Source organism: Sitophilus oryzae, unplaced genomic scaffold (assembly GCF_002938485.1).
Source record: "Sitophilus oryzae breed Bouriz unplaced genomic scaffold, Soryzae_2.0 scaffold_358_pilon_pilon, whole genome shotgun sequence".
NCBI classification, from domain to species: Eukaryota; Metazoa; Arthropoda; class Insecta; order Coleoptera; family Curculionidae; genus Sitophilus; species Sitophilus oryzae.
The window spans coordinates 1,274,294-1,290,466 of NW_022146927.1; the positions used below are offsets into that span (position 1 = coordinate 1,274,294).

General features: G+C 33.5%; 1 protein-coding gene across 2 annotated transcripts in view; it reads left to right on the forward strand.

The window, feature by feature from the left end:
• The first annotated feature begins 4,422 nt into the window (after nt 1-4,422).
• The window catches only part of LOC115884872 (S phase cyclin A-associated protein in the endoplasmic reticulum), a 67,840-nt gene continuing 56,089 nt past the window's right edge, over nt 4,423-16,173 (forward strand). The window contains exons 1-23 of one of the 2 annotated variants that reach the window (XM_030903579.1): nt 4,423-4,640; nt 4,894-5,072; nt 5,126-5,294; nt 5,355-5,480; nt 5,538-5,716; nt 5,772-6,271; nt 6,379-6,736; nt 8,136-8,249; nt 8,439-8,690; nt 9,447-9,607; nt 12,311-12,677; nt 13,501-13,650; nt 13,711-13,855; nt 13,925-14,063; nt 14,128-14,280; nt 14,334-14,456; nt 14,512-14,705; nt 14,784-14,851; nt 14,909-15,136; nt 15,458-15,533; nt 15,591-15,743; nt 15,801-15,911; nt 15,970-16,141. In XM_030903579.1, coding sequence (XP_030759439.1) covers nt 4,553-4,640; nt 4,894-5,072; nt 5,126-5,294; nt 5,355-5,480; nt 5,538-5,716; nt 5,772-6,271; nt 6,379-6,736; nt 8,136-8,249; nt 8,439-8,690; nt 9,447-9,607; nt 12,311-12,677; nt 13,501-13,650; nt 13,711-13,855; nt 13,925-14,063; nt 14,128-14,280; nt 14,334-14,456; nt 14,512-14,705; nt 14,784-14,851; nt 14,909-15,136; nt 15,458-15,533; nt 15,591-15,743; nt 15,801-15,911; nt 15,970-16,141 — 4,205 coding nt within the window. In that variant the 5' untranslated portion in view covers nt 4,423-4,552. The remainder of the gene's footprint in view (nt 4,641-4,893; nt 5,073-5,125; nt 5,295-5,354; nt 5,481-5,537; nt 5,717-5,771; nt 6,272-6,378; nt 6,737-8,135; nt 8,250-8,438; nt 8,691-9,446; nt 9,608-12,310; nt 12,678-13,500; nt 13,651-13,710; nt 13,856-13,924; nt 14,064-14,127; nt 14,281-14,333; nt 14,457-14,511; nt 14,706-14,783; nt 14,852-14,908; nt 15,137-15,457; nt 15,534-15,590; nt 15,744-15,800; nt 15,912-15,969; nt 16,142-16,173) is intronic. The other variant, XM_030903580.1, reaches the window with a different exon arrangement.

The following is a 16,173-nucleotide window of genomic DNA, read 5'->3' on the forward strand; positions in this document are numbered from 1 at the left end:
CAGGGTGTCAAAAAAGTGTGTATCTAAAAGAAGTTACAGCTCTCTAAAGGTTAAATAAAAATAATACTTATACACTCACCGGCAAAAAAAAACGGCCACTAAAAACTAGTCCCAATTTCAAAGTTGGATTTCTCGCGAACCACACATTAGATTTTGATGATTTTTTTTTTAAATTGTAAATTAATTCTTTCTTAACGGATGCTACCTCAGCAATTTTTATTCCAAATTTATTTTGAGCATATACAGGGCATAACAATAAGACGAAGTGTTTTGCCCAAACTTTGTAAGACCCTGTAGGATGCAGCAGCTGTAGTAGCTATTGCTAAATCAAATCACATTTTAGCCTCATCTTTTGTGAGCATTTTGTTTTTTTAATCACCTCATTATCTCGGTTTGTATTGGAGATATGCTGCTTTAAAACAAACGCCTCGAAAATAGCTTTAAAATCAAATCAAACATCAGAACGTAGACGTAAACTACTTAACTAAAACATGAAAATTAGAAAAAAAGGTAAAGACATTTTAAGGGACTAATATCTAATATCCACTCGCCTGGTGAAATTTCCAGTTTCCATATACCGATTCCAGGCATCTTGGACTGTTGTTCAAAATATACCCAGGGTATCGGATACATAACGTTGACTTCGGCCATCCTCAATTAAAGCCACAATACTAGCAACATTTGTTACAGATAATGGCATTTTTTAATTTGACAACCGTTTTTCTCACATTGCAAATACTCATAAATCCGTTTTCGTCTATGTCGCCTTGATTATTTACACATAAAACTTTCTGCCTTTTCCGAGATGAATTCTGAATTTTTCCGAGACGTTCGTTTTAAAACAGCACATCCAATACAAAAAGAGATAATGTGGTGATTAAAAAAACAAAATGCTCACTAAAGATGGGGCTACAATGTGATTTAATTTAGCAATAGCTACTACCGCTGTGGCACCCTACAGGGTGTTACAAAGTTCGGTCCAAAAATTTCGTTACTGAATTTTTCACAATCGCCATTCGCTTCGGCATTAAAATACGTGTGAGTACCAAATTTCAGTAAAAGTGGTTTACCAATGTTCTTAAAAACAAACAAAATATATTATTTTTATCTAACCTTTCGAGAGCTGCAATTTCTTCGGGAAGCATTTTAGGGCTTGTTCATAGGAACTTTTTTGTTTTATTTTTATCTGTAGAATATCCTACCGAAGTACATTTTTTTGACACTCTGTATATTATATTAAAACTGTTTTTCTGTTATTTTTTTCAGGCTTTGGTGTTGTCAGCGCTCTTGGCTGTTTCCTTGTTTGGACAGTCTGTTTTAGCTGCCCCTGCCCCTGCACCACAACAGTTAGCTCCAAACCATGCTGGACCTACTCAAACTGGTAGTGGACACTTGGGACCCTCTCCAAACACTCACGTTGGTCAGTTATGTCATTTTCTTATATGCAGAAAGTTAAGATTAGTGGAATAAATATAATTAGTACTACATTATACTTAAAACTTTACAATCATTCACAATGTCTAAATACAAAATAATATATATTTCGATGCATTCTTGCAAACAAATATGTTTCTTTTGACCAGATACTATACCACCTCTTAAAATACTTGCACTTATTTCTGGGACACCCTGTATAGGTACTTATAAATATTAATATTGTTATATTTTTGTTACAGGTCCAGGATCAGGTCATGAAGACCATGGACATGGTCACGGACATGGACACGACTTTGGCAGCCAGAAACCCACAATCACAAATTTCTAATATTTAAATTATTAATATGCAACCTTTGTAATAAAATAAAATCTTTTAAAAGTAATTTTATTATTTTTTTAGCAATTTTTACTACAACTATTTCAGCAGTACCAAAGTTTTAATAAGCAATTTTATACAGTGATTTAAAAATAAATAATGAAAAAGCAAATTTAAAAATATACATATACTTATTTAAAAGTTTTAACATCCTGCAGGTATCTTTAAAACTACCTATGTTTCAATCTCATGTTTACGGGAACTTTTTCATAATTTTTGATTTGAACATCCTGTATATGTATGCAATCAAGAGTAAAATTAATTGCAAACTGTTTATTGACACTCGTTATTTATACTTCCTGTAATTTCTAGACGCAGAAAACGACAAACACATATAAACCAGAGATCAAGTTTTATAGCGATGCGTGTGAATCCCCATGTGGAAAACCCAACGTTGCTCATTATATCTTTAGTTTTTCTTTTCTTTTTATTAATAAAACATAAGTTTAACCCCTTTTCTTTGAACAGATAAAAACTAAAAGATATATGAAGTCTGTTATAAACAATATAAAAACATATCTAAATAATATCAAATACCTGCAAATACCTACCGGAGAGTAACCAAATATAGAATACCATTTATTTCTTGTGTTATATAAAAAAGTATATATAGTATATGACATAAATTAGGATTGATTGACGTATTCAATTCTTTTCGGTCACTTCCTGTTTCACCGGAAATTACTACAACTTTTGATTATTTAAATGGCACCCTCGGTATTTTTTTACTTTACTTGATAGAAAATGACACTCTGAATAGAATGATCATAAGTCAAGTTTTGACATTTTCGCTTAAAACAAAATTGTATTTTATAAATTTCAATTTAGAGTGCCATGGCTGTGTTAAAAACACCAATTTTTAATCAAGGAGCCTTGGAAAAATAGATTTGATCGTCTAATGTTTCTCGTGTCTTGTCCGGGTCGGTTAAAATATGCCCAAATCGTATTTTTAATCATATCTCGATTTTTTCAAATGGATTTTTTGAATTTTTGAATTTTATTGGAAAAGAGGGCCCGAATTTTTGCTTGGGCCTTAGGGCCCGATCAGATGAAAAATAGACCCTGCTTTTTTGCAATTGGGCGTCTTAATTTCAAAAGAAATTTTGGAATTCGATGAAACGCTTAAAATGAGTGTGGATAATATTTAATTATTATAATTTGTACAGAGGTGTTTTAAAATCATGGGTCACGAACATATGGGACACATTCTAAAAATCACCGATAAGTATCAAAAATACAAGATGTTTTCTCCTTTGGTGAAATTCGGTATTTTTTCAGATTTAAGTGACGATTATCATAAAGAAACTGAGAGTTAAAAGTGAAATTTTCAGATGCTTTACAGAATTCAGTCACTGTAACACCTCTCAGACACAAACAGTACAAAAGTTTTGTTTATGATGTTTGTTAAACCAAAAAGTATTATATAAATATACCAAATAAGTTCATTTATAAGTTTTGTAACGATTAATTGATATTAAATGTTCTTGTATTAATGTGAGATATAATTTATTAAACATCATGACAAATAAGGTAAATATATTTTTTTCTTATTGATAGTTTTACATATATATATATAATTGTGATATTTGCAGATTTTTTTCGTATATTTTGTGGCTTTGTTATGTTGTACTATTATTCCGGCTAGTCCAATCCCGGAAACTAAAAGAACTCTTAACCAGTAAGTACATTTTTAACAAAAACATAATGCGTTATTATCATAAAAATCATAATTCAATAATATTAACAATATCACAATAAAAAAATAGGAGACATTTATAATATAGGAGTTAATAAAACATATATTTTTTCTTGTTTTTTAAAGGTGGGGTTCTGGAAACAACAATTTACATCATAATCATGGAATTATACCGGGAAGGCCTATTCAAAGCCTTGTTGTCAGTTGGGTACTTCAAAATGTCCTCTCCCAAGCATGGTCTTATTATTTTGGTTAAGATAGCTATTAAATGTATGTACCTATAGTTTAAAATAAAGTTTTAAATTATTTAAAACTACTGTGTTTACTTTTTAAATTTAAATTTAAATTTATTAGCGCGAAGTTTAGGCTCTCTTTATATGGAAGTGTTTAGTAGTCCGACAAACGGATAAATAAAATAAACTAATTGCCCGGTACTAAAAGAAGCGTCAAATACCAAAAAACTAAATAGACTTAAAAAACAAAAAAACTAACTGATATTACCATTAAAAAAATTAAAAGTGATCTGAAAAAACTTTGTGTGAGTTTAATTTAGCTTGCATATTATTTAAAAAGTAAAAAATTTATTAATGTAAATTGTTGAGTTCTCAGGATTTAATGCAAAAAACGGAGAATTACTTTATTTTAAACATCCGTTTCGCGGTCCTCTAGCAACAGCAATTTTTTTAAATTTAAAAATTCTCGCGCCATGAACAGCTGTACCTTTCTTTTGCAATTACCCAGAAAATAAATGCCACTAAGCCCCTATTTACGTAAAATTTACTAGCTGAATATGTATAAAATATCAAATTAAGTCTATTTACATTTATAATCACCCAAATTCTTGAATTTTTACATTAAAAATTAATATAATTTTCCAACCTATCCCTCAAAATGTCATACGTCAGGATCGTCATCTGTTTGGAACCGTAACTTCAAAAATACCTGTCAAATTTAACCAGTTTGAAATAATTTCGTAGATTTCATTAAGATTTTTGATGAAAATTGCAAAAACTATCGCGGTTTTACCGTGATTTTCCCAAAAAATGGAACAGGTACGTCTTTTGGTGCAAGAACAAGGCAGAGAAGCCCGGAATTTGCTCACGTTTAGCATCGCAGCCGACGATATTCGCAGTGAGTAGTTGTTGTTTTGTATACCCCTTCCTTTGGCCTTGTCTTATAATTTTTCCCCTTCAATGTTTTCCTATGTAAATCGATGTCGCTTATATAGAAATTGGACATAATTGTGCAGCCCACATAATACTTAACCAAACCAAATAGGAATGGGATAATTGATGTTCAAAATAATGAAGGAGTGTCAAGCTCTATAGTTCATTGTTTTTTATATATCCTTGAAATTTTAACGTAATTTTTTGTTGTGACTCAGGTAAAATATCAAAGAAGCCTCCATGTTCGCCTAGAGCATCCGATTTATCACCTAGCAAGAGTGGTAACATGAGAGTTCGTACAGGAGCTAGAGTTAGGTCAGCTTCGACAGGAAGGGACAAAAAATCTGAACTAAGAGCTAGATATTGGGCCCTGTTGTTTGGAAATTTACAGAGATCAGTATGATACATAAATAATTGTAATTCACCAGTATTATTGTGTATTTTTTATAGATTGCTGAGATATACAATACAGTAGAGACTCATGAGAGCCTCACTGAATGTCAAGAGGTTTCTTTGGTTTTAGAAAACTATTTAAGAGATTTTTCGGCTTTGGCTGACTGGTTTAGACTTAAATGGGAATACGAGAATACCCCAGTGCCTCAGAGACCAACATCTCTAGGTATTTTTGACAGTTTCTATGCTTTGATTTAAATATAAGGTTTTTTTTTTATTTTTCTAGCTTGGGATGTGTCTAAAACTAACCTAGTTAAACCAAATAAGTCGGGAAAATCAAGCCCTAACTTGGGTAGTGGCAGAAACAGTCCTAATCCTGGCAAAATTAGTCCTAGACTACATGCAAACAAATGTAAGGACTTAAAAAACTTGTAATTTTGTTATTTTTATAATTTTTCTGCATTTTTAGGCAAGAGTTGTACATGTAATTCATGTCCTTCGAGTCCTTTACCACCAATTGACCAGACTATACCTGAAGGTAAGCTTTTTGAGCCCTCTGAGCTTGATGATGGTGTAAAAAATCAAAATAAAACAGCTTCAAAGGCAGCTAGCAGTCCAGTCAAGCCAAATGATAACAAAAACATAGAGGTATATGTTTAAGTCTCAGTGAAGTAAGTGTTCGCTGTTAAATTGTATTTTTTAGGTAAATAAACTCGAACAAACTGTTAAGAAGAAGTCTGAAGGGAAACCTAAGGCTAGTGCTGCTTCTAAGGTAGTTCCAAAGGTTAATTCTGTTGGAAAAAAAGAAAAAATAGTTTCTGCAAAAGATAAAAATGTTGATTCAAAGAATAACACAAAGAAAAGCAATGAGGATCTTAAAAATGCTGGGAAACCTAAAAATAATGGTAGTCCTGAAGAAAAATCTACTCCTATGGTTGTAAAAGAGAATATTACAGTTCCTGTAAGTACTGATGACGGAGATAAAACAGTTATTGAGAGAGAAAAAAATGATGATTCGTCTGAAAACAAGAATTTGTCAGAGTTTGGGTTGAATTTGACTGAAAATGTGGCAAATTTCTTCTCAAGCTGTGCCACAGTGAAAAACATTGATTCTCCCAGTGAAGATCAGAGGACTTATGATATTTTAAGGAAAGTTGATGTGGAAAGTGCCGAAAAAAGTACCAGTACAGATGATTTTCCCAGGTAACTATTATGTTTTGAGATTCTTTATACTACTTTTTGTGGAAAAATTGAGAAAATCGAAGTTAAATAGTATAGAAGTCATATTTTTTTTCTAATTTTGTCCACAGATTAGCCCTAAAGCGTCCTCAAGTTGTCAAAGTCAACCAGGAATGTCAAACCGACCAAGAACAACAACAGGACAAAAAACCTACCGCCCCATTGCCTAGTAGTAGGTCAAATAAACCCGAGCCGAGTAGTTTAAAAAGCTCAGTCATCAGGCCTACCACAGCTTCGACTGTTAAAGCAGTGGTAAATTCGACAAGACCGGCATATTCCACGGCTTTAACTAAGAGTGCTTCGGCAAAAATCGTACCGCCTAGACCTAAAGTTGACGCGAGAAGTACCGGAAGTAGCGGTACTACTAGAAATGGTTCGGGAACTTCTGCGGTTCAGAGAACGGTTCAGGGTTTGACAAGGAGTAGAACAGTAAGTTTTTTTTTTGATATTGAAAGCTACTTTTATATGTGTTAAAAACTATTCCCTTCTTGTCTAAAAACTATTTTTTATGCGTAAAAAACGCAAGGACTGTATATATATTCTAAAGGACTGTTCGATCGCGTCAAATCGCCGCTGTCGTAGTCGCCGTGGAATGCTACGTCACGCGCTGACCAGCGCTCTACAGTGCGGCGGATGGTTATTCTAGCGGGACAAAATCTCAAGAGCAATGTTTGGGACTTAAAATCTAAGAACGTAGCAAATGGTCTAATATATAGCAACTATATGGTTAAATTTATTTATTTATTAACAACTTAATTTATTAATAAATAAATACAAGATAATAAAACTATGATATTATTCGTACATGACACACAAAAACCGTATTGTAAACTATTGCCAAATACATAAAATTATGATATCAAAAAACTCTTTAGGAGTTTTTTTTAATTAATTTGTAATCTTGTGACACCCTCTATAATTTATTTTAAAAAAATATATTTTATTTTGAAAATAATAAATATGATAGATATTTTAATTTTAATTTTAACACTCGGTAATTGTAAATTCATATATAGTAAGTATCTAAGACAATTTTTTAACCTCAGTGCCTTTTGATGAAGTTGTTTTGTTTTTATACTATCCAATTGAAATGAATCTTTTTGGGCATTCGCCTGTTAAGCTTGAACTCCCTGTGACTGTGACTACCTGTGTTGGTAACTATTGGTAACTCAAAAGATCTACATCATTCATTATATCGATATTTGAAAAAAAGTGAAAGTTTGATATCTGCAGAACAAAGGCACGAAGGGTTTTAACAAATAATATACGTACAGTAGAAAAGTACATACCTTTGGCAATCTTCAACATAATTTGGCTTTCTAATAAAATGTATAAGCACTTGTAAATATTTTGTTTTCGTATGATCTCTGCCTTGCTGAGCAGAAAACGACCAAATTTGGTTGATAAAATGTATCGAAATACAAAGAATATTCATGCATTTTTGTATCAATTGGAATGTCTACTATTTATTCTTATCAGTATACATTTTTTGGCTTATTTCTAACCAAACGCTTTTGTCCCGCTAAATTTATCTTCCAACGCACTGTGCGCTCGTCCGTCAAATGCAAAAATAACTGTCACTGTCTAAAATCTTTAGCGCTAACTTCAACTCGGTCAGTAGATGACGTAAAAAAACTGACAGTGCAGGAAGATAGGAATCGAACTATCCTTATTTCTATAGTATCCTTGTAAAAAACGTACTTTTTTACGTGTAATTTTTTTATGATGGAATGAGCATGTAAAAAACTACTTTTTTTTATATAAAAACTACTTTTATATGCGTAAAAAATATTCTCTGCTTGTAAAAATGTATTCTAACTTTTATAAGGTTATTCAAGTGACTCCTCCGAATATTTCTAATCAAAAATCAAGATTTTCCTTGCCCAATAATCCTCAAAAATCCTCCCCTGTTGCCAAATCCACTCCGAGGCCTGAAAAACCGGTATTTTTTACTTTATTTTTCATAGAGAAATAAGTGCACATAGAGGAATCCTGATATGTTTGGTTCTTGCAAAATTGCCATATTTTTTGGGCATTTTTTTTGTTTATTTTAAGTTGTCTCTATGTTTAATTATTTCTCTGACACATTTATTTGATTTCAAAATTTACTAGAACCAACGAACTATTTTAGGTTAGTGATATGAAATTTTCTAATTCAAATTTACGTCCAAAAATACATCCACCATCGGCAAATCAGATTCATCGAAATAGTACAAACAGTGTTGTTCCTGCGCCTCAGAAAATGCCCAACGCTCAGAAACAACCTCCCAGAAAACCGTTTTCTCTGATGCAAAAAAGCAAAACCACTTTGACAAAGGATAGCTTGACTAAAAGTCTTTCTTTGGACGAGTATGCTAGTTCTGTAGAGACCTTAGTGCCTCAGGTAAGTTGAAAATTGGTTGGGACAAATGAACTACTCCTTTCAGTTTAAGACTTTTTTTTATTTAAATGAGAAAAACGTCGAGTTTGAGATTTACTTTTTAGCCAGGTTATTAAGATCGGCAAAATTTTTTTTTTAATTTCACCCAAAATGAGTTATTTGGGTCATAGATGACCTAAATACAAAATATTTTCATGGTGTCTGTCTGTAACACGATAACTAAAAAACCGCTAAACCGATTAACCAAATTTGGCACAAAAATACTGTGGCACCCGAGAATCTCGCCATTAGTTTTTGGTGGGGGTAGGGTGTTGTTAAGGGGGTATGGGAGGGGGTTAAAATTTTAAAAAATCGTAACTCCAAAATTACAGTAGCTAGCGAAACGCGGTTTTCAATTTAAGATTAGGAATATTGGCAACAAAATTTGTAATAACATCAAAATCAGTCAAAGTCGGAAAAATTCCTTTACTTTGAAACTAAAAGAACTGCCTACCAACTTTTTATTAACATATTTTAGTATGGGCGGCTATGCGTGCCTCCCGGCGCCAATTTTTTTTGTTGATGTGCACAAACTTTTATCAAGGAAGAAAACAATTTTAAAAAAAAATTTCGTATTTATTAAATTAGTAATAAAAATAACTAAAACATAAATGTGAAAATATTCTGGAAAATCTTTAGGCAACCATAATAGTATTTTGGAGATATATGAATTCCCCGTTGAATATCGAAATAATATACTGGGCGTTCCATTTTCTACAGGGTCAGTCCAGGGAAAACATGCACAACATTACCAATTCCAGTAACAGTATTGCCAGCTCCTCTGAAACGATAAATAACGACACCAACCAATCGGAACATGGGGATGGTTGGTTTACTGTCAAAGGTAGAAGATTTAAAAATGGCAGTGGTAAACAACGAAGGTATTTTTATTTATTTATTTATTTATTTTTGTATAAACTTTTTTATAAATATGTTTCACCTAATAAAAAACATGCCAGCCAATTTATAGATTATACCGAGGGGTAAACAGCTGACCCAAATTCTGTACACTAAACCTCCTAATAGCTAAAGAATTCCTGAATACCTCCTGGAAATTCCTGAATACCTCCTGGTAGTGATGGGTTGTTATTTAACTATCTGTTATTTTATAACAATTATTTATAAATAACATAACGCAATCGTTACTAATTCTAAAAAATAACAGATATAAAATAACAACACGTAAAGATCGGCATCTCGTGAAACGAAAAACGAAGTCGGCGCTCTGCACCGTCAGGAAATTCTATGCTGCTCGAAGCAATTTCAAAAAACAACTAGTATGGATGGAAAACATGTTATTTCGTCAACCATCGATACAGGCGGCGAGACAACGGACAACGGAGTGGGGAATGCGCTAAGGCGAACGTAGCTGCTTCACTCGATACCGTCTATGGTCGTATTGGGTTTGCAACAGCTTAAAAATAATAGGATATAAAAGAAGCAGGTTTTTTGAAACAGTTGCGAGCATAACGCCTGGCGATCGAGATAACAGGAGTGGGAAAGGAACGCTGCTGCATCGGTCAATTGTCGATGGAGACTCGCAACGGGTTGGAGAAGCAGTCATTTTAGATACGTTGTTTTTCAACCTGTTACGAGCATAACAGGGCGGTGGTCGAGATAATCGGAGTGGGAAAGGAACGCTGCTGCATCGGTCGATTGTCGATGGAGGTTCGAAACAGTTTGGAGAATAACGCATCAGTTGTTTTAGATAGTACATTGTTTTTCAACCTGTTACGAGCATAAGGTGCGGAGGTCCAGATATTATGGCGCTGTATGTTTCAGTACTTACTTATTAAGTTTCAATATTTAGGTATTTATTTATTCTGAAAAATTTTCAGAATAATATTTTAAGATTTTTTAAAAATGTATACAGGGTGTTTTGAAAAATCTGGTCATCGATTAATCACGATCCTGCTTAAAGCCCTTGACGTAAAAAGCTGATTTTTGGATAACGGATTGACTTTAGGGTGTAGAGGTTCGATAAGAAGGGATTTTTCGAAACTCGAATTCTAAGGGGGCGAAACTACCCTCAAATATTAGAATATTTTTTATTTAAAAACCGGTGAGTTTTTCGGAAAAACTCTTAAAACACGTATATTTTATTATGTTGTTTTACATATTTTCAGATTTTTAAAAAATATATACAGGGTGTTTCATAAAATATGACCATTGATTAATCACTATTCTGCTTAAACTGCTTGACGTTTAAAGCTGATTTTTGGCAAACGGATTGACTGTGGGGTTGAGGTTCGATAAGAAGGGGTTTCTCGAATCTCAAATTCCAACAGGGTGAAAACGCCCCTCAAATATTACAATATTTGTTATTTAAAAAACGGTTAGTCTTTCGGGAAAACGCCTGGACACGCATAATTTATTTTGTTTTTTTACATATTTTGAAATTTTTTCAAAAATCATACAGGGTGTTCCAAAAAGTTGAGTAACTGATTAACCACGATTCTGCTTAAACTGCTCGACGTTTAAAGCTTATTTTTGGCACATGTGAGAAAATTTTATCCAGTCTGTATGTTAATTCTTGTTTTGCTTTATCATCACCATTAGAAATTATTAATTCAACGCGAACGAAGTCGCGGGTACACGCTAGTTTAAGTGTAAAATAAATTCGAACTCTAGTGTGTAGTTGGTTTACTTATGAAGAATATACTACACATTTTCTTATATTGCTATTTTTTGACCGCAAATGGTAAAATCATAACTAAGAGCTTCTCGCCCATCGAGTGAGATGCACCCTGTACACTGCTACTCAATTCAGGATCTACGCGGATCGAGGGGCAGGGCGTAGGTAGATCGGAATGTATAGGTATAGACGAGTGGCGGAATTTTGGCTTTTTTTATATCGAAATTTGTAAACAGCGCTTATTTGTAAACAACCACCGTTTTTAGAGAGGTATTTTAGATAACAATCGATATTTAGAAATGTTTTGACACCCTGGAAATACTACCACCAAGCACGTCATTGTTGCAACTTGCAACTGCGTTAATACGCCTGGCGGTGACCGCCTCATACTCTTTCAGATATTTAGCAGTAAAATAAAGAAACCTGTTATTTTTAAGCTGTTTTTATAAATAACTATAACAGTTTCAACTGTTATCTAAAAATAACAGTTTTGCCCATCACTACCTCCTGGGAATTTCTGAATACCTTCTGGGAAATCCTACATACTTCCTGGTATATCCCATATACTTCCTAAGAAATCCTGCATAATTTTTGGGATATCCTAAACTATTTTAACCAAAAACTGGTAATACAAAACTAAAGCGTCAAAACGAATGACAAATGGCAGGAAATAAATAAATAAATGTGGCAACTTGACATTTTTACAGCAGAGTTACCACCTGAATCCCCAGCGAGAAATTTAAATTCCAGCTAGTCAGCCCGACACCGAATATCTCCATGGTTGGCAACAATGAATTTAAAAATCGCGCCCTCGATTACGTAACTAAAAGTTTAATTGGTATCGCTTATATATATAACAATAAAACTAATTAAAAAATCATCAAAATCAACCCACTAAAAACAGATATATTTAACTTTAAATTACATGATTTTTTTTCTCAAAATACAGATCTGACACTGCCCTTTCCTGGGCCACTAGATTCCACCAAGTGAGCGCCACTGCGAGTTTGCCAGCTCTGGCGTTATTACCGGAATCTTCCGACACTTCAAAATCGCCAAAATCCATCGAAAAAAGTGTTAAAGAGAACCTGAACAATTTAAAGTCTCTTAAAAACAACGTGGAGAAAAGTGAGGTTAGGAAAAGCAATTCGGAACGAGAATCTTTAGAGAAAAAGGATTTGAAACATGGAAATATGAGAAGGTCTTACTCAAATTTGACTAAGAGTAGTTTGAATAGGATGCAGGAGAAGAATAAGGTGAATTTAAACATTAAAAAGAATGCAGAAAGTCAGGAATTGGATATTGATATTAGTAAGGTAAGATTTAATTTTTTTTTATATTTGTTGACTCACCCTGTATAGTAGGGTGGGTCAAAAAAATCGACTATTTATTTTCACTTTATACTCTGAAAAAAAAGGTTGGTAGACACATAAAAAAATTAGTAGAAGCTCTTAATTTTAATAGGAAGTTCCTCCGCCTTTACTTTTTCTATTTTTTCCTTATTATTAGAAAGAAAAATTCATATCTCGGTATCTACTTCTCATATATTTGTAGGAAATTGAATTCTCTACAAAAAAGGTATCTTACAATTTTTTTGTACACCTCACCGTTCGAAAGTTATTACAGTTTGAAGTTGAATATTGATTGGAATTGTTCAAATTATTAATCAAAAACCGTTAAAATTATTCTGCATGGAAGTTTGACGATGAATATCTTTTAAACGGTTAATTTAATGGACTAATCATAAGAAACCATTTTTGTAGAGCAGTGAATTTCCTACAAAACCATGAGTTGCGCGTATCATAATAATTTTTTGTTAACGAGTTATAAAATTCATAAGAAAAAAGAAAACTGCCTTAAAATAATCAACAACCAATATAATCACAACCAAACCAAACTTCAACCTTTAATAACTTTCGAACGGTGAGGTTTACAAAAAAATTGTACCGAGATATGAATTTTTCTTTCTAATAAGGAAAAAAGGACCTTCCTATTAAAATTAAGAGTTTACACTTGGAGAGAATTTTTTTGAGGTATCTACCAACCTTCTTTAAGAGTATAAAGTGAAAAAAATACTCGATTTTGTTGACCCACCCTACTGTATCGTATTGAATTTAAAGGTCGTTATAATATTTCCAGGATATAGACCCGGATTCAGAAACTGATGATGAACAGTCCAAATTGAAGGACATGCAAGACGAATTGGCCACTGAAGAAGAGCACAGGAAGAAAACCAAAGAACTCAATGAAGAGGAAGACAGATTACACAAAGAAATCGAAAAACTTAAGGTAAAACAAAAGGTTTTTTTTAGTTTTCTATATCATTATTTACTAAAAAAATATTTTCAGTGCTTGGTTATCGAAGTGGATACTGAAACCGACGGTACCGAAACAGATGGCGACGAATTACAGGGTGAAAACGATGAAGACTGTCCCATTTCTCTTCTGGATGGAGATGTATCTTTGGAAGCTCGATACGAACCGATGTTAGCAGGTATTTTATCGTTTTTAACCCTGTATTATTGCTGTATTTGCTGCATTTTTTTATACTTTTTCTTCACAGGTATGTCTTGGAGTGAAAGAGTTGACACTTTAGCAGCTTTAGAAGCGATCAATGCCAGACATCCAGGTAGGGCATTAGAACTACACCAAAAACTCTCCAATCCTTTGAGAAAAATGAGTTTGGCTGAAGCAGTAAGGAGGTATTAGATGCAACGAAGAATATTTTTGTATATTTCAAAGGTTTTAATATATTTTTTATTGTAGGTATCAAGCAAAACAGGCAAAGGCTCAGAAACGACGCGAAGACTTACAGTGTGAACGCGCTCAGAAATTACAAGCTTTGTCTACCAGAGTTGAGGATGTTAAGACTGCTAAGTTGCAGCTGATTGAAGAGAAAAGACAGAGAATGGAATTGAGGTGATTTTTATATATTTAGACAAAGAAAAATTATAATACAATCTTGAATTTAGGTTGCAGAAAGCAGCACAGAACAGAAAAAGACACATAAAAGGAATCATCAAAAAGGCACACGATGAAGAAGAAAAACTCAAAGAAATAGCTTTCATTAATGAACTAGAAGCCCAGAATAAGAGGTACAAACATTTTCTTTGTTGTGAAATAACATAAATAACTTTTTTGTAATTCCAGACATGATTTTCTACAATCCTGCCGCGAAAGAAGAGGCAGAATCCAGGGTTTGCAAGAAGACAGAAGAAAGAGACAAGAAGAAAAAGCTGCTAAAGAAGCAGCGGTCGAAGAAAGAAGGAAAGCTTTAGAAAGAGAGCGTTTAGAGAGGCTGGACAGGCTGCAAGATGAAAGGAGACAGCGAGACGAACGTATAGGTAGGTTATTTATTTGAACTACTCTTCGGTACATTTGAACTACTGCGTTATTTTGACGTGTTTTGACGTATTTGACAGGTCAACAGCAACAACAGAGGGAGAGGGAAAGACAGGAACTGGCCAGGGAGAAGGCTAGAGATAGGGAGGTGAGTTTGAACTACTATTAAATTTATTGCGATTATTAAAATTGTGTATTTTTATAGGAGAGATTGTCGGCGTTGCACGAAAAACAACTGGCCTCGACGCAGGAGCTTCAAAAACGCATCGAACAGAAACAAGAGGACTCGAAACGTCGCCACGAGGAGAACATGGAACAGATCAGGCAGAGGGCGTTGGAACTGTCGATCCACCGGTGTCACAACGACGACAACCAGGCGCCGAACATGGTACCGTATCCGCAACAGAAGCTTTGCACCGTGTGCAATGTGCTCGTAAGTTTTCTCTAACACCGCCATTTTTTCTCTTCATAGTAACACACTTCTTAGGTTCGAGGGCAGTACTTTGGAATCTATATCGATTGTTTATTTGAACTAAATACGACAATTGTTTGTTTGAACTAATTATCATACATGTTTATTTGAACTATTTTGACAATTGTTCATTTGAACTACTTTACATTTTTAGCTTTCTTTATGTCTTTAGAACTATGTAAATCATTCCAAATCGTTTTTTACCGTTTTTTTAATATTTTATGTGCTTTGCTAGCCAAATAATGCAAAAATATAAATTTTCTGATACATATTAAATTTTAGATTAAATCTGAGGTGTATCTGATGAGCCATCTGAGGGGACGTTTACATCAAGAAGCTGTCAAACAGGCGAATCCAAGTAAGACGAGTATATTTTTAAATATGAAAATATATGATAATTTTGGTGTTTTGGTAGGTTTTTCGGCTAATGAAATAGAACAATATAATTTGAAGCAAATAGTTGACGCTCCTGACGGTAAAGAAGATCCTAAAGACATTGCCGCTAAAGAGAGAGGGAAATCGTATAGGAAACGATGCAAAAAGATCAGACAGAGGATGGCAACTAAAGGTAGTTCAAATGAACTTTTTTAATTTTGGTGTTTTTAGGCATTTTTTCGCTTTTCAGGAGCTGAATATGAGACGTCTTACAAGCCTGTGGTGTCTGATGGAAATAATAAGAGGAGTTTGAACAGAAATATCAATACAATTGGTAGCATTACGAATCAAGCTAGCCAGGGTAAGTAAAAATATATATTTTTGACTAGGGATTATTTTTGAATTAATTCTTTTTTTAGGTTTATCTCCTGCTAGTCTTAGCCAGCTTGACAGAATATTAAACGAACTGTCAAGATTATTATCCAAAGGAAACGGAAATGATATGCTTATGTTCCAAAGCGTTGGTGGTTTTAGTGTTTTAGTCAAATTACTGGCGCTTGGTTTGGACGGGAACGCCTCTATAACTATAAAGTACGATATTTTCATTAATGTTATATTTGAAC